Below are 17,500 nucleotides of genomic sequence, written 5' to 3' on the forward strand. Positions count from 1 at the left end.
ATGGGCCTAGCTCATGTGGATGTGGGAGACCTTGGTTTCCGGGTGTCCTCCATCCCCTCTGGCTCTTACACTCTTTCTGCCTCATCTTTCATGGGTTCCCTGAGCCCCGGGGAGTGATGGAGACATCTCATTTAGGACTGAGTGTTCTAAGGTGTCTCTCTCAGTGTAATGTCTGGATATGAACTGTATTTTCAGTGAATCAATCTTCACAAACAAATGTGATTCCTTTATGGAAGAGAACCTGGAGGACTTTGGACAATTCTTTGTACTTTATGAACTGACAAACCCATACAACCAAACCAAACCAAAACAAACTTATGTTAAAGACTCTACAAGGTTGATTATCTGATCAGAACATCTATTATTGAGAGTTGGAATGTTGCAGATAAGCAGCCAAAATTGTCTTAGGCTGTCTTTAGTCTCTTTAATAACCTCTCATTGTTCACCTCCATATATGACCTAAAAGCTTTTTCATTATTAGGTAGGATTTATTTTGTTTTCTTTTTTTAACATGTCTTGCCTCAAATTTATTTGTTAAAACAGCATAGGAGAGTGGCCATCTGCAAATAGTGTGCCACAGCAGTCCATCTATCTTCACATTGACAGAAACTATTATAAAAATGGGGCCTTCAAAGGGACCTGGGCACCTTTGGAAGCCCAAGCTGGAACTGAAGCTTGGGCCTTAGCATGAGCTGCGGCCTCTGCCTCGGTTGGGATCTTGGGCTTTGGCTGGCAGAGCCTACAACCCTTGGCCATGCAAGGTCAAATCTGGGGTGAGCAATGAAAGCCAGAAGGCTGAGTTTGCGGCTGGGGCCCTTTGGCATCTTGGGCTTGGCAGCCTGAGGCTTCACAAGGGCCTTGATGGCCTCTGCACCTACTGCATCCATCCACTGCCTTTGCATTGTTGGTTTGCATCTTCTTCAGACCTTTCTCGTTGTGCTTCTTGGCAAAGCGCATGTTCCTCAGGAACTTGGGGTCAACTCCCTTAAGAGATTCATGTCTTTGTGACTGGGATTGCTTAATTTCTGTGCCATTTGCGGGACTGGTTGTGTGTGGTGTGATTCTTGGATTTGGTCATGTCTGCACGGTAGCTTCGAGGCTCCCACAGTGCCTGGGACCAGAAAAGAAAGAGTGATTTGTGTTATTTTTATTATGCATCTCTGTGTGAGGGCATCAGATCCCCTGGAACTAGAGTGGTTGTGAACCACCTGCTGTGGGTGCTGGGGACTGAAGTTAGGGCCCCTGTGATAGCAACACACGCTCTTACACTGAGCCCTCTCTCTAGTGCCTTAATTGTCACAAAACTTTTGTTACATACTCTTAGCAGACTACTAGCTTCTACCAACCCAAAAGCTAAGAATGTCATCAGATAAATATCTAAAACCTGTATCAGGGACTTCTCCCATTTTTTCTACAACCTTCCACCTGTAGTTATTTGGTAACTTATTTGGTAAAGATCTTAATTTATGTCTTTTTACTCTGTTGATTAAAAGTTTATGTAACTGTTTTCACAGTGAAATAAGCCATTCAAGACAACAATCTGTGTTCTTGGACCATGGTCACTCATATTTGGCTCATAATAAACTACCTCTTATTCTCTTTGAGGCAACAGCTGTTGAACAGGCATATTGGTACCCAATATGAGACACTCCTCCCTCAAGGATAATCCGGTATTACCACAAGAGCCAATAGGATTGCTGCCTGGCACCAGCACAAGCTCCATGTTTCTCTGTTTCTGTTGCCTCTTTGGATGAATGTAGTGGAGTTCTTTCAGAACCCAGCCTGCCCCTTTCTTTGGTTTGGCCAATCAATGGTCTGTTGTTTGATTCTGAGGTAGATGGTGGCCATCCTCTTATTTGTTTCAGAGCAGTTTGCTTGCCTTTCGTCCTTTCCCACTCCATTCCTCTAATATCTAACTCTCCACTTTTTCTTCTGTCTTCTCTTTTCTGCTCATTGCAACCTTAGTTTATTTTAGAACTTCTATGAGCAAATGGTGACAGACACACCAAAGATAAAAGTCATTTGCTTCTGCCAACCCGTCAGGTTAGTGGTGTCAGAGAAAACTTTCCAGGGGGAGCAGCACCCTCACTGGGGAGCCCAAGGACACAAAGCCCCCTCCTGGGTTAGAAGGAACCATATTGGTCATCTGGGAAGACACACATGGGAAGCAGACACCTATGTCTGGGACTCCTCATGATCCCATGAACACTCCTGATTCCCATGATTCACTTGAGGGACAGTGGGATGGAGCCACCTTGGGAGTAAGACCTAGGAGAGCTATTCCTGAGAGAGGCACATAAGCTGGATATAAAATACAATTCCCTCCAGCCAGCTTAGAAGTTTGCGATTTCCAGTAAAGGAAATAACAGCACAATGAGAAACAAATTCAAATGAGGAAGAAATATTTAGAAAAGAAAAAAAAGAACGCCATTTGGTACTGCAGCTGGTTCTATGTTTGATAACTATGGTAACTCAACCTGCAAGTATTTGTAAATATTGAGAACATTATATATTCATAATCTGGGGGAGGAATGCTAAACTAGAGGCCTTAGACAACAGAACTAAAGATCATAGATGGAAAGTCTATCTTAATTGCAATTTAAAAGTATCTATAGACAAACATACCTTGAATCCCAGCATTCAGAGGCCAGCAGATCTCTGTTAGCTTGGGGTCGGTATGTTCTACACAATGAGTTCCAGGCCAGCCAGGGCTGCAAAATAAGACCTTACCTTTAAAAGCATTAATAAAATAAATAAACAATGTAGAAGTCATATAAGATAAATCATGAAATTTCTAATGTATTAAGAAACTAATGATAGTTTGGAAAATTATATCAAAACAGAGAGGTGGGAATGGATGGGTGGCTTAATTGATAAAGTTCTTGCCACATGAAGACCTGAGTCTGAAACCATAGAACCTACATTTAAAAGATCCCTGTGTGATTGCATGCACATGTAATCCTAATAGTTGAGGGGAGGAAGATTCCAAAGGCTTGCTTGCCAGCCAGCCTCACTGAAATTGGTGACCCCCAGGCTCAGTGAATAGAAATTGAAGAAGACACTTAGCATTGAACTCTGTCTCCACATCCACACCCCCCCCCCACACACACCATATACATACATACACACACAGTGTCAAGTTAAATTAATTGAGGTTTTTGGCTTTCTTTGTCAAATATGCTGCCTTTAGATCTCCTAAGCCCAAGGTCTATCCCTGATGGAAAACACCTATTATCTTCTTATAAAACAATTACTAGGAATTCTATTAAAATGAACAAAACCCTTACCAGCCATCTCTGCCAAATGGAAACATTACACACTGCTGCAAGAGAGTTTTTAAAACAAGTAGCTAAAAATCAGAATTGCCTATGGAGCCCTTCTGCAGTGAGCTCCCAGGGCAGGAAAAGCTAAAGAAACATCAAGCCAAGCCCAAGTGGTTCTGCCAACTGGAAAAGGCACACAATCAAAAATTCCACTCAGTCTCAGCAGAGAGGATCCGATTGGATGGCTACAGCCACCTGTTGAGGAAATGAATTCATCAGGTTCTTCACCTTCGATGTGCACTAACACTTCCAAGGCATAGGCTTGTGTCATTGTCAACTACACCAACAGCTGAGGACAACAGTGACAACTCAAACCCACGGGCTGATTGATTTCTACTGATTTCCACTCTTTGAGACTTCTACTGACTCCCACTCTTTGAGAACATGCTACTTGAATCCCTTTAGAGTTAGATCTTTTGAAAACTGGTTTATTTGGAAATTATCTTGGTGTGTTTTCCTAAATACAAGGAATACCATTGATGTTGGCTTCTCGGAAGCTTGTGGACCCGATGACATATGGATGTTCCCTAGTAACTTTCAAGCACCCCTCTCACTGGGAGGGCTGGCCCTTCAGTACTAATTTTATCTATATTCATTCAACTTATGAAAGTGACTAATTCTTTATGCTAATAATGTTCAAGACTGGTGGTTTATTTTAATATTTTATTTTATTTCTGTGTGTGCATTGAAAGGCTGGAGAATCTTAGAATTTAAAATGAGGGCATTTAATAGAAATGTATATATAATGTGTAACCTTTACTTAAAGAAGGCATAGGAAGTCTCTGTGTCACGAGCCAGGAAGGTGGACTGGTCAGTTCCAGAAACAGGATATAAGTTATCTAATTAGTCCTAGGAGCAGTCAGCCATTAAGAAGATAGTGTTGACCAAACCACATTCCTCTAGACAATGAGTGTGCAGGATGACTTCCTTGTGACCTGATTCAACTTGGTAGTGGGTTCCTTTGGAATTTTCCATTGTTCTCTTGTTATGTTTCCCTGGTAAGCCTTTCACCCCCCCCCCCAGTTTGTGGTTTTTCCCTTTAAATACCACTACTCCTCGTACTCGTGGTCGACCCCCTCTGGCCTGCCAGGCTATGAGTTCGACCCCAGATCTGGAATAAACCTCATGTGATTACAACAAGTTCAGTCTCTCATGAGTCATTGGGTGGTTGCGTCATCCCGAGACTTGAGTAAGGATCTCCCCAGTTCTGGGGGTCTTTCAGCATATCTGTGTAAGCGTTTGTGCCCATGTGTCTGCAGTACTCCTTCAAGCTGAAGTTTTGGACACCCATGAGTCTTATGACAAGAAACCAAACTCCAGTCTTCATGGTTGAGTTCTTAACCTCTGAGCCACCTCTCCAACCCCAGGATTAAAAAATCAGCAAAGTGTGCCAAGAACATTCACCCTCTGTACTGAAAGGAAACAAATGTGTAATGTGTACTGACTCAAACCACAGCTCACAGGAAATAAGAGATTGTTTATTCTGGGTCAAATATGAGTGACCACGGCCCAGGGACATAGATTCAGAGCACCCGGAATAATGTGTTATGACATAAACACAGTTACTTGAACTTCATATGCTCACAGAGCAAAAAGGAAACCCTTAAATCAAGTCACTCTTCAAATGGCACAGTGTGACTCACAAGTAAGGAGTTACAGAAAAGTGGGGAGATCTATGCTGTCCATTGCAGATGCTCCTCTGAGGGAGCGGGAGCTAGCAGCGGCTAGCAACTGCTGAGCTAATACATTGCTAAGGTTTTAGCTGACAGTCAGAAAGATGTGAGTTATGGCAAGGAGCAATGATCAAGTATTTAGGTGGCTGATGATAGCTGCAAGTAATCTCGACTCTAGATCTGCAACATTCTGACTCTCCACAATCACAAAGTCTGTCAGTCAGTCATCCTTGTCACATCATTAACAACAAGTGTGGCTTATTTCTTCTTGGGAACTTGAGTATAAGCGTTTCGGAGCAGGGGCCCACCCAAGTGTATTAAGGTACATTTCATTCTGTTCCCCCTCATCGTCTGACTTTTCTTTCAGAATTGATTTTCTTGTTAGTCAGACGACTCTGCCTTCCTTCCTTACATCTGTCACACTGAGAGACTGATCTTCTGCAATTTCTCCTCCCAGTGTTCTGTTACTATTCTAGAACTACATTCCAGATGTTTCCACCACGATGAATACTGTGCGAACTCTGTGGAGTCTCACTCATTCTCAGTGCGTCTTAGTCAATGGCCTGAGGTGACGCAGTGTTCATTCATGTGGGAGGGAGGGCTTCTGATTATACACTGTGTCTGAGGGAGAACTCTAAATTCATTTCATTGAGAAGAATCAAGGAAATTGAACGCTTTTTTCCCCCTGTAGATGTGATGGTAGCAAGAAAAAACCTTTGTTAACAGGGGAAGCTAAGTGATAACATTTAATTAGCACAGGGTATTTATAGCCCGCCGCCTGGATTGACGCAGGCGCAAACTGAAGCGGCAGTTCCCTTTTGAGGCTTTTCCTGAATGGGACAGGACTTTTGAAATCTTTCAGATATTTTTCATTTGCCTGAAAAGTGAACTTCATTTTGGATCTTGCTCTCTTGTTGGACTGGTTCTCAGGGGAGTGGACTGAGGGGTCATGGGAAACAATGCTGAGGAGCCTGGTGGCATCTGTCAATTGTGTCCTGCTGTGTTCCGGTCTATGGCTGGAGCCCCACTCTAAGACTGTGATGGGGGTATGCTTGCCTCAGACTCTTAGCAGAAATGCAGCAATAGGTCTGTCTGCTCACTACTTTTCTGTCAGCTTGACACAAGCTAGGGACATCAGGGAGGAGGGAACCCAGCTGACAAAATGCCTTCATCAGATTGGCCTGTGGGCAAGCCTGTGGTACAATTTATTTTATTTTATTTCATTTTATTGATTTGAGAGAGCCAACACACTGTGGGTGGTGCCACCCTAGGCTGGTGATCCTGGGTGGTATGATATGTAAGCAGCCTGAGAAAGCCACGAGGATCAAGCCAGTAAATAGTGTTCCTCTGTAGTCTCGGCTTCAGTTCCTGCTATCAGGTTCCTGCCTTGAGTTCCTGCTTTGACGTCTGTCAGTGAGGGACTGTGAACAGGATGGAACCACACTGGGAATCTCTGGATACCAAACACTGTGGCTGGGGACAGGAAAGAATATATCCTCAAGCAATAGCGTGCAGCTAGTCAGGGCTCTCCAAGAAACAGCACAGCATGTTCTGTTTTCCTCAGGATGCTTGTGGCCTTCAGCAGATTGAACGAGGCCCACCCAAATCATGGTGCACAATCTGCTCTGGTGGGGAGCCTATTGACATACATAATTTAAACTAGTCCAGAAAATAGCTTCATTGTAAAATCTGGACAAGTATTTAACCAACTGTCTGAGTGCTGCTGTGGCTTCAGCAAATGGAGACATAAAACACATGACAGTGCCTTTGGCCCTGTGGGACAGGGGCTCCATGCTACCCTCCATGCGCACGCCCTACGGCCACTCCTACCTTCACAAAGGTAATTTTACTATCACTCCCATTCAAAGCTATGGTCAATGGTTTATATGGCCAAGTTAACTTCTGATATGAATTAATGCATTAACTAGTTGATCCTATGTTCTTGGACCTTTAAGAAAATCAGGATACTATTACAGTTTGTCTTAGTTCGGGTTTCTATTGCTGTGAAGAGACACCATGGCCACAGCAACTCTTAAAAAAAAAATTTAATTGGGGCTGGCTTACAGTTTTAGAGGTTTAGTCCCGTATCGTCATGGCTGGGAGCATGGCAGTGTGCAGGCAGACATGGTGCTGGAGAAGGAGCTGAGAGTTCTACAACTTGATCTGAAGGCATCCAGGAGGAGTGTCCCTCTCCTCTGCCCTGAGTGGATCTCAAGCATAGGACCTCAAAGTGCCCCCACAGTAATACACTTTGCCTACTCTAACAAGGCCACATCTCCTAATGGTGTCACTCCCTGTGGGCCAAACATCCAAATGAATGAGTTCTATGGGGGAAAAACCTATTCAAACTACTACATGGTTTAAACATTAAATGCCCCCCAGAAGCTCACAGGTAGAATGCCTGATCCCTGGATGTTGGGCGCTATTCGGCTCTGGTTTGGGCCTTGAGGGCAAACCGGAGCCTGGCTCCAGTTTTATAAACCGATTCAGTCACTTCTGTACTGGAGTGACTCAGCAGGGCCTGTTTACCTGCCTTTACCTAGCTCCTGCTGATACAGAGTGACTTTGTTGGCTCCCTCAGTCACCCCATACCCTTTGTCAACTTTCCCCTTCCTCTATGTCATCTCACCTTAGCAAAAAACTCCACCTCTTCTCTCAGCCCTTTATAAAGAAAAGATGGATACAATAAAACAAGTTTCTGCTTTGACAGACAACCTGCTGGGGGTGGTTAATCTCTGGAAAGCAGGAGATTCCACCCCCCACACCCCCAGAGGCTCGACTGGACCTGCCGTGCTCTCTCTCTCTCTCTCTCTCTCTCTCTCTCTCTCTCTCTCTCTCTCTCTCTCTCTGTCTCTCTCTGTGTGTGCCTCCCTCTCTCCCTCTCTTTCTCTCTCTGTGTCTCCCTCTCTCTCTCTCCCTCTGTCTCTGTATCTCTCTCCCTCTCTCTCTGTCTCTCTCTCCCTCTCTCTCTCTCTCTCTGTCTCTCTCTACCCCCTTTCTCTCTGCATCTCTCTCCCTCTCTCTCTGTCTCTCTCTTCTCTCTGTCTCTCTCTCCTGTCTCTCTCTCCCCCCTCTCTGCGTCTCTCTCCCTCTCTCTCTGTCTTTCCCTCTGTCTCTGTCTCTCTCTCCTCTCTCTCTCCTCTCTCCTCTTTCTCTCCTCTCTCTTATCTCTCTCTCCTCTCTCTCTTTCTCTCTGTGTCTCTCTCCCCCTCTCTCTGTGTCTCTCCCCCTCTCTCTGTGTCTCTCTCTCCCTCTCTCTCTTTTCTCTCTGTCTCTCTCTTCCTCTCTGTCTCTCTCTCCCCCTCTCTTTCTCTATCTCTCTGTCTCTCCCCCCTCTCTCCGTCTCTCTCCCTCTCTCTGTCTCTCCTCTGTGTCTCTTTCTCTGTGTGTCTCTCTCTCCCTCTCACTCTGTCTCTCCCCCTCTCTTTCTCTTTCTCTCTCTGTCTCTCTCTCCCTCTCTGTCTCCCTCTCTCCCTCTCTCTCTCTCCCTCTGTTTCTGTCTCTCTCTCTTCTATCCTCTCTCTTCTCTTTCTCTTCTCTCTCCTCTCTCCTCTCTCTCCCTCTCTCTCTCTCTCTCTCTCTCTCTCTCCCTCTGTTTCTGCCTCTGTCTCTCTCTCTCTCTGTCTCTCTCCTCTCTCCTCTCTCTCTTCTCTCTCTCCTCTCTCCCTCTCTCCCTCTCTTTCTCTCTCCCTCTCCTCTCTTCACTCTCTCTCCTCTCTCCCTCTCTCCCTCTCTTTCTCTCTCTCCCTCTCTCTCTTCTCTCTCTTCCTCTCTCTTTCCTCTCTCCTCTCTCCTCTCTCTCTCCCTCTCTCTCTGCTCTCTCCTTTCTTCTCTCCCTCTCTCCCTTCCTCTCTCTCTCTCCTTCCGTCCCTCTCCTCCCTCCCTCCCTCTCGTTCTCTCTCCTCTCTTTCCCTCTCTCTCCCTCCCTCTCTCTCTCTTCCTCCTCCTTCTCCTTCTCCTTCTCCTTCTCCTTCTCCTTCTCCTTCTCCTTCTCCTTCTCCTTCTCCTTCTTCTTCTCTCTCTCTCTCTCTCTCTCTCTCTCTCTCTCTCTCTCTCTCTCTCTCTCTCTCTCTCTTTCTCTCTACCTGGATGCTGCTGCTACCTTGGGAGATATGAGTACTTTAGGAGATGTGGTCTCTCTGGAGAAAGCGAGTCACTGGGGACATGCTTTCGAAGGGGATCCTTGGTCCCTAGTTGCTTCCTCTTTCTCTCCCTGCTTCCTGTCTACCATGTGGTGAACAGTTTCTTACTTTATATGATGCTACCACCATGATGTTAGGCCCCACTATGGCCTAGAAGCCATTCTGGAACCCAGAATTCAGAACTGGAACTCTGAAGCCATGAGTCAGAGCACATTCTTCCTCCCCTCCATTGTTTGGGTCAGCATTGAGTGGGACAAGGCATCCAAAGCAACCCAGAAGTGAGTGTGTTACTGCTCCCTTCAGTGTATTTCCCTGTGGACTTACGGACTTGATCCTATCTGAATCAATGCAGGCTTCATTCTTTAATACTCAGACAGAATCCTGGAGAAGGAGAGAGGTCAGCAGGTAGCGCCCACCTTTTTCCTGGGGAGCACTAGTATCTGTCCCACCCTTCTAAGGATGAGGGTCATTGTTAGGAGGAGGGTCATAGCACTCATGTGAACCCCAAGGACCCCTATATAAGCACTGCACTTTGTCCAAATTCGCTGTTGCTGTCTGCTCCCTCCTAGTAGCATAGGATCCATCACTCCACACTCTGGACCCTCCAATAAATCTCTTTCATGAGTGAGATTTGGTGCCTGGTATGACTCTGTCATCAGAAGGTGACCTGAAGTAATGAAGAGAAAGGAAGAAGGGAAAAGAAGGAGTAGGCTGAGGGCTCCCCATCTCCTCAGCTCCGCTGGAGTCCCCTCCCCTGGGAGCAGCAAAGCCTCTGCTAAGGAGGATTCCTCAGAGCTGTATGGCTCTTTGTCTCTCCTGTCTCAGTATGTGTTTCCATCGGTACACTGTCCCACCTCAGAGATGCGTGGTTCCTAGACTTCCGAGTCCCAGGACACCTTTCCATCCAAGCAGAAAGGCCAACAGTCATGGCCCCACCCTGTTCATCCAACCTTCTCTCTTAGTGTTCACATTGAGTCTTTGCCCTGTGTGAAGCACAAGCCAGTTCATCCTTCCTTGGCTGCTGAGGGCCACACGCAGACTCACCAGGAGCAGAGCTGACAGGCTAGACCACAGACTTTGATGGTGGTGTGTGTCCCAGCCCTCTCATCAAGCCTTCCTTTCTCTCACTTAGGTTCTCTCTCTCCTACCTCTGACTCCTCACTCTCTGCCATTTGTCTTCACACACAAAGAAAAGAATTTCAGATGTGAAGAGGAAAATGGACGTAATCATTACAGATGACCCATTAGAAAAAAAAGTAGCCGGCTTGTTTATTCACTCTTACAAAGGTATCTTTTCTGCTACAGAGAGGACTATATTCAGATATAATTCCCCATGATTACCCTTTGATTGGAGATTCTTTCCCAGCTTCTCCTGGGTATTTCGAGCATACAAACAAACTGCCTATGAGTACATCCCATCCATCACACCCTTCTTCCTCTTTCATGAAGATTCTACTTTGCAGGCAAACATGGTCTTCCTGTTAAAATGGCAAATAAAGGGGAGTTGAGACAGACTTGGAAAAGAAATCTTTGTCTGTGAAATTTGTTCAAAGCCAAATGTATTTTCTTCTCTTGGAAGAACTAGACAACAGAGAAAGAACAACTCCTGAAAGGCAGGTAACTTCAAAGGTTAATTGGGAGCAGAGGCATCAAGCTGTACCCACCCGCCCCCCGCTGAAGCTTAATGAGTGCTTTGGGTAATGCTAAGAGACGGCAAACCAGGCTGAGTGGACTGACAGGGAGCTGATTTTTATCATAATTTAGGGGTCTTCATTCTGGAGCTCTAAATGAGGTACAGGGGTCTGTGAACTCTTAAGCAATCTGGGGGTGTTTGTACCTGTATGGGATTTTTTTTTCCTGGCCCATGGGAGGAATCTAAGAATTACCATCTCAAAACAATACTCTTGGGGAAATAGACAAGTTGGACAGAGCTATATCAGTGTGAAACTTTGTGTTTCACTTTTCAAACTTTATGAGATAAAAGATGTGCATTTGGAGGATTTTTCTTTGAAAGCGGGTCCAGGAAGGCCTGTCTGGATAGTTAGCAGCCAAACTGGAGAGGATAATTGAAGAATGGCTGAGAATTGTGATTAAACAATTCCTCAGTGCAAAGAATGAAGCGACTCAGTGGCTTGCCAGAACAAAAGCACTTTACACAGAGTCCAGTGTGGACACTCCTACTCAGTGAGCATCCCTCTCTGAGGTCGTGCAGAGACTCAGGCTTCTTGCATCCTATGGCTCTGCTTTCTGATGACCTTGGAGTGTCCTCTGTCAGAATCCCCACATTTAAACAATAGATAGAGGATCATATGAGAAAAGATGTCACTTCCCTCCACATTTCTTCAGTCAGAATTCAGTCAGGTGACTAATGCTCTAGCAATGGAGGCTGGGAAATGTAGTCTTTGCACTCAGGAGGTTGAAGAGCACATTGCACTTGTACCTGCTGCTTCCATGAAGGAAGCAACAATTCCAGAGTGTCTAGGATCACAGAAAACACACTGGTTTAGAAACTGAGAGAAAATCCAAAATGTTGTCATGGACAAAATAGTTCTCAGATGGCACACAGGAGAGGCAGGCTTATAAGAAATAGAATGGCAGCCAAGTATGGTAGTACAAGCCTTTAACCTCAGCTCTTGGGAGACAGAGACAGACAAATTTCTGAGCATGGGCCAGCTTGATTTACATTCCAGGTTATGTGGAGCTACATAGTTAGACTCTGTCTCAAAAACCAAACAAGAAAGAGCTGGAAAGGCACACAGACAGAGTGTCACAGTCATATAGAACCTATGAGCAAAGCATAAAGGTAGGGAGATTTTAGAATTATCAGTCGTGGAGCCCTAGTCACTGAACTTACAAAAGCCAAGGCCAAGCCTGGGAGAGAAAGGCAAGACCTGGAAAGATTAAAGAGATTGAGAGGGTGACAGGTTAGTCAGTCAAGACAGACTGTAATCTCTGTTCAAGTTCCGGGAGGTCAGGATTGACTCTAGAAAATGGCAGAGCCTGCCAACAGAGGACAGATGTGAGGAGAGACACAGGAAAGGCCTAGAGTGATTTCTCTCTTACGTTATCAATGTGCCGAGGCGTGGTGGAGCATACCTTTAATCCCAGCATTCAGGAGGCAGGGGAAAGCAGAAAGCTGATCTCTGTGAGTTTGAGGCCAGCCTGATCTATACAGTGAGCTGCAGATAAGCCAGAGTAAGACCCTGTCTCAAGTAAAAATAGCAGTAAAAATATTGCCAATAACCTCTTTTAGTTTCTTTTCCAAAAGATTAAAAATTATCATTGCTTATTTATTTATTGTGGGTGTACCTCTCTCCCCCTCTTTCTCTCACTCTGTATGTATATTATTGTGTGTGTACCCTCTCCTCCTCCTCTCCCTCTCCTTTTCCTCCTTCCCTCCTCCCTTCCTTTGTTTCTATCTGTCTCTGTCTGTCTCTGTCTCTGTCTCTGTCTCTGTCTCTCTCTTTCTTTCTCTCTGTATGTGTATGGAGGGGGTGGGGGTTAGAGGGCAACTTATGCAAATTGGTTCCACCGTGGGAGTCCCAGGGATCAAACACCAGTCAGACTTGGAGTCAAATTACTTTGTGAACCGAGCCATCTCACCAGACCCCACTCCCACCCCCCAATGCAGGCAGGCTCTAAAGCAAATCACTCTGATTTCTACAAGTTTGCTTATGAGAGGTGCTGGCAAGGCCCTCTGTGGTGAAGACACACACTCTGCGTGTCCTCAGGTTTGTGGAAACATGTCTGCTTCCCATTTCCTGGCCAGGGCCAGTCAGTACTCACCCAGCAGCCCCCCTCTGCTCTGCTTAAGCCAGTCAACTACTCCAGACATGCCAGAGTTCTAGCAACTCCAAGGAATTGAAAACAGTTTAGTCCATAGCTTGGGTCTGCTCCACATGGAAACATTGTTTTGGGGAGGTAATGAAGGCAGGAACCACCCAGGAAAGCCAATACATCTGACAGTCAAGATGCCAACATTCTGCATACATTTATTTACATTTGGATTTATGAATGGAAAGGGGGCTTTGTTCCCATGCTACAAAGTGTTGTTTAAAAAACAAGTACTACCGATTAATAATGGATAGCTACAATTTGTAAACGGAAGTATGAAGTAAAAATAACAGATACAATTCCTTTGGTATACTCAAGACTTTGACTTTGTTATTTTTTTTCTTATTCTGTCATGAAACCGTGAGTGCTGCCACTCACTTTCCTCTCTTTGGAGCATCAGCCCTTGCTGCACAGTTCTTTTCCTCATTGCTGGACCCTTGTTTCGCCACTTCGTGTCTGCAGCACACCAAAATCATCAAGCATGTCCAACACAACCTATTGTCAACCTTCTGTCCGTTGATACATTATAACAAAAGGAAGCAAAATTGGAACTCATGTGTGCACGTGTTCAAGGCCTGGAATACTGACTGGAAGGCTTTTCGCTTGCTGCCCATGAAGGTCACATACAATAACTGTGGAGAACTCACTGGGCTAACAGCACGTCAGTCACTGAAGCCGGACATTCAAACACTAGACAAACAGTATTCCGGGATGCTGTTTCCGGTCGCGGTCTCTAGCTCGAATGGTTCCAGCTGACGATACTCAAATGTCACACGGTTAATGTGTTTTCCACTGGAGACCATGCGCACCACAGCATTGTCGCAGCTAATTTTCATCTGGGCTGTAATTGGGTGGGGTAGGGAGGGGAATAAACATTTTCCAGCAGGTTAGAGAACAATAAGTCAAACCAGTACTCTCACTACCTAGGTTAAACACAGAGAAGGCGGGACACCAGGGGTGTATAGCATCTTGCTCTGACATAGTAAAATCACTTTCAGTCAAAACAACTTTTTTTAAAAAAAAAAAAAACTATATAATTCATGGTAGAATCATGAACTGGACGCAGCCTTTCTTTGCACGTACAGGACACCATAGGATAAGGAATGCTGCTTAGAAAGAGGTCCAATATCTCTTTGGGCTTTGTCCTGTTTTGCCTGCTGTGCTCAGGTGGCAAAGGAGACAATGGTAACCAGTGAACTCTGCTCCATGCTGGCCCTTCTGGGACATAACACTGACCTGTAGTATGGGAGAGGTTGGAGAGTTGCTGGGACAGTTTGGGATGGGGACAGCTGAGAGGAGGGTCTATACCCGTTGGGTGTTTGTGTGGACCAGACAATCCCATTTATTATATCATTAGTCTAGATAGTGACTACATTTTATGTGTAAATGAAAACACATTTGGACAGAGCGGGTGCACACGGAGTAGGCCACTTTTTGTTCTATGGAAGTGGGTCTCAGCCTTCCTGGTGCTGCAGCTCTTCAATACAGCTAATGCTGTGGTGACACACCCACCCCACCATAAAATTACTTCGTGTTGCTACTTAATACCTGTAATTTTGCTACTGTTATAAGTTGTACTATAAATATCTGATATATACAACCCTTGTGAAAGGTCATTCAACCCTCAAGGGGGTTGAGACCCACAGGCTGAGAACCACTGTTCTATTGCTTGCCAACACCCTTCAAAACTGTCCTGGCGTAGGATAATTTTGAACACTGTCCCTTGGCTGACATCCAATATTGTCACTATCTTACACTTGCTCATCGCTTCTCCTGGCAGGTGTGCCTGAGTAGACATTGAAAGCCACATGGTTTTTATTAAAAATTACTTCCCACTTCTTTCCCTAACCACAGTTGATTCCTGACGTGTGCTTTATCTATCCTATAATATTCTCTCTGCTATTTTAATTTTCTCAGCCTCCCGCCTCATATTTTGTATCAACTGGGTATTTCTCAACTCTGAGACAAGCCACCACTATCCCTGTGTCACAGGTATCCCCCAGACACATCCCTGGGTGCACATGAAGCACAACAACACAGTAATGTCATTAAGGTGAAAATCTGTTGGAAAGAATGATAGGTTTCAACTCTGATATTTGTTTTAAATACAAATACAAGAGAATCTAGATTAATTTATGCCTGGGGAGTCAAGTTTATCTCTCTTTGGATAATTTGGAAGGTTGTTTTACTCTGAACTTTAATCTACATAATATATCCCTTTTCCTTTAGTTAATATGCATACTATTCATTTTGACATCATTTCTAACAAAATTTGATTTAAAGGGTGGGGTCTCTAGTAGTTCTATGGTTTTGGATTAAATTTAGAGTAAATGGAAGCAGGGAGGAAGAAAGAAGGGGGAAAGCTACATATGCCAGCTGTATAACTCAGCGCAAAGCACTTAGCATATGTGTGAGGCCCTGGGTATGGTGCCTAACACCACACAAATTAATGAATAAGAAAAAGTAATTAAAGCAAGAAATAAACCTAAACCATCCAAAACTGAGCAAAAAGGTAAATAAGCCAAGCTTTAAACCACTTAACATTGGTTTCAATTATGCTCAAAATTTAGACAAAGCAGTGGTTTTTTTTTTTGTTTTTTTGTTTTTGTTTTGTTTTGGCCTAGGTTCCTAGCATCCTTTCACCTTGCCTAAGCCCTATAACTTAAGCAGAAATAAGGCATCTTTGACTTTCTACTTTGAAGTCACGAGCACTCTTCAATCATATCTGTTACTACCTTCAAATGTGTTCCCTAAAGGCCATTTCCCTCTACAACACTGAAACTACACAGTGCCTCAGAAGGTGACTTCAAAAGACCAGCTCAGCCACATGCAGTAACTGCTTACATCAGAGTAAAAGCCACGGAGCATAGCAACCCCTTCTGGGTATGGTGGTGTGCACCTGTGATCCTAGCACTCCAGAGGCTGAGGCGGGAAGCTCAAGAATTCAAGGCCAGCCTGGGCTGTGTAGTGAGACCCTGTCTCAAAATAAAAAATAAATTTCCTCAGCCTTAGCAGCGTTTAGACATCTATAGAAAGCAGTGTTTGCCTCAGTGAGACTAGCTCGCCTTAGTCCAGTCTCATGGAGACATTCTGAGCAGAGGGTAGGTCATGAATTCTCTTTCAGAGCTGTTTTGTTTACTGAGGGCTCCGTTAACTCAGGGAGAAAATATTGGTGAGGTGAGCTTACTCGAACATCAGGATAAAACTGATCAAGATGTCAGCTTGCTTTGCAGCTTCATTACCTACTTGGGAAAGGAGAGGACAACTCTGGTGGAAGTGCACGGTGCAGTTTGGCACTGGTGTTCTTGATCTTTGCTTTTAATTTGTCTCTTTCCAGATTGCCAAGTGATTCCTGACACCTGAACGACAGGTGTGAGGACAACCTTATAGAACTGTTCTGTGTAAACTTCCCCCACCACACATAACAATTATTAGTTTGGTCATGAGGTCAGTGGTCTGGATGCCATCCTCATATACCTTAGCTTGAGCACATGAGCATCCTCTTGGGTCCCAGGCAATGCAGAGCCGGCCCACTTGGCATCTGCATCCTAAAGCGGCTTTTTATTAATGATGAGGTTTCAGATTTTGCCTCTGGGTTGCAATGGCCCTTGAGAGGCTAGCAAACCTGTAGAAATTGGGGTGACTCAGAGGCTCAAAGATATTCTAGAAATCTTACTGCTTTACTGTATATGTGGCTGTAAGTAATCCATCCCCACATATGTGTGTGTAAATATGTGTATATATATATCTATATACGCATATATGTACACATATGTGAGTTGTATCATATACAGGTAGTAAAGTTACTTTATCATTTCATTATTATATTGTTACCAATCACTGATTCTTTTACCATTTGAACTGTCAGTCAACAAAAAAAGTTAGTTTCCAGAGTATAAAAGCAGACATCCTCCCTAAAGTGGAGAAACCTCTTTTTTTTTTCACAGTTTTCCTTAAATACACATAAATACAAATAAATTCTAGCTGCTCCATGGGTTTCTCTCTTGATGCTCGATGCTTAGGTAATAGGCTCTGATACTACATGTAGGTCCTAAAGTAAAACTCTCACATTGGCTCAACATCTAAAACAAGTGTTTTGGTAGAATTTATCTTCTTGTATATAAAAAGTTGAAGTGTTGTATTTAAGGAGAAAACCCTGACAGTCACACAATTGACAGCTGAAGATCTGTCTCACCAGGGCCGTGAAAGGGGTAACACAGATCTGCTAAAGGCATCATCTTGGAGGGATCCAATCCAGTTCCTCCCAGCAGCTCCACGAAGTCGCCAGTTCCACCACAGCCAGCTGCAGGTTTCTAAGAGAATACAGCAGCAAAAAGAGCAAGATGCAGATAAACCTATTACACAGGTCAATCTGAGCCAGGACGGCTCAGTGAACACTCTGTCAGCCTTTGACTCAAACATCAGAGACTCCAGAAATTGTTTCACGTTGGGGAACAAAAGGCTCTTAAGAATCAGTTTTCTTTGTCAGGTTTTTTTTTTTTTTTTTTTTTTTTTTTTTTTTTTTTTT

The 17,500-nt window shown here is 44.5% G+C and overlaps 1 protein-coding gene and 2 long non-coding RNA genes across 4 annotated transcripts in view; all 3 read right to left on the minus strand.

Annotated features, from left to right (window-relative positions):
- Positions 1 to 409: 409 nt before the first annotated feature.
- On the minus strand, positions 410 to 9,288 carry LOC116083451. 2 transcript variants are annotated; one of them, XR_004115719.1, is made up of 4 exons: positions 9,247 to 9,288; positions 7,626 to 7,657; positions 2,626 to 2,711; positions 410 to 1,111 (listed from the first exon to the last, which is right to left on the minus strand). It is a non-coding gene; the product is annotated as an uncharacterized LOC116083451 (long non-coding RNA). The 2 variants fall into 2 exon arrangements; XR_004115720.1 differs by lacking the exon at positions 9,247 to 9,288 and adding an exon at positions 9,099 to 9,221.
- On the minus strand, positions 6,191 to 7,110 carry LOC116083452. Its single transcript, XR_004115721.1, has 2 exons — positions 7,061 to 7,110; positions 6,191 to 6,469 (listed from the first exon to the last, which is right to left on the minus strand). It is a non-coding gene; the product is annotated as an uncharacterized LOC116083452 (long non-coding RNA).
- Positions 9,289 to 13,110: 3,822 nt separating the features above from the next.
- Positions 13,111 to 17,500, minus strand: part of Crhbp (corticotropin releasing hormone binding protein) — a 12,799-nt gene continuing 8,409 nt past the window's right edge. The window contains exons 6-7 of the mRNA XM_031360164.1: positions 17,168 to 17,285; positions 13,111 to 13,813 (exon numbers count right to left, since the gene is read on the minus strand). Of these exons, the coding sequence (XP_031216024.1) occupies positions 13,656 to 13,813; positions 17,168 to 17,285 (276 nt within the window). The 3' untranslated portion in view covers positions 13,111 to 13,655. The remainder of the gene's footprint in view (positions 13,814 to 17,167; positions 17,286 to 17,500) is intronic.

The sequence above is a fragment of the Mastomys coucha genome, unplaced genomic scaffold (genome assembly GCF_008632895.1).
Source record: "Mastomys coucha isolate ucsf_1 unplaced genomic scaffold, UCSF_Mcou_1 pScaffold8, whole genome shotgun sequence".
NCBI lineage: Eukaryota > Metazoa > Chordata > Mammalia > Rodentia > Muridae > Mastomys > Mastomys coucha.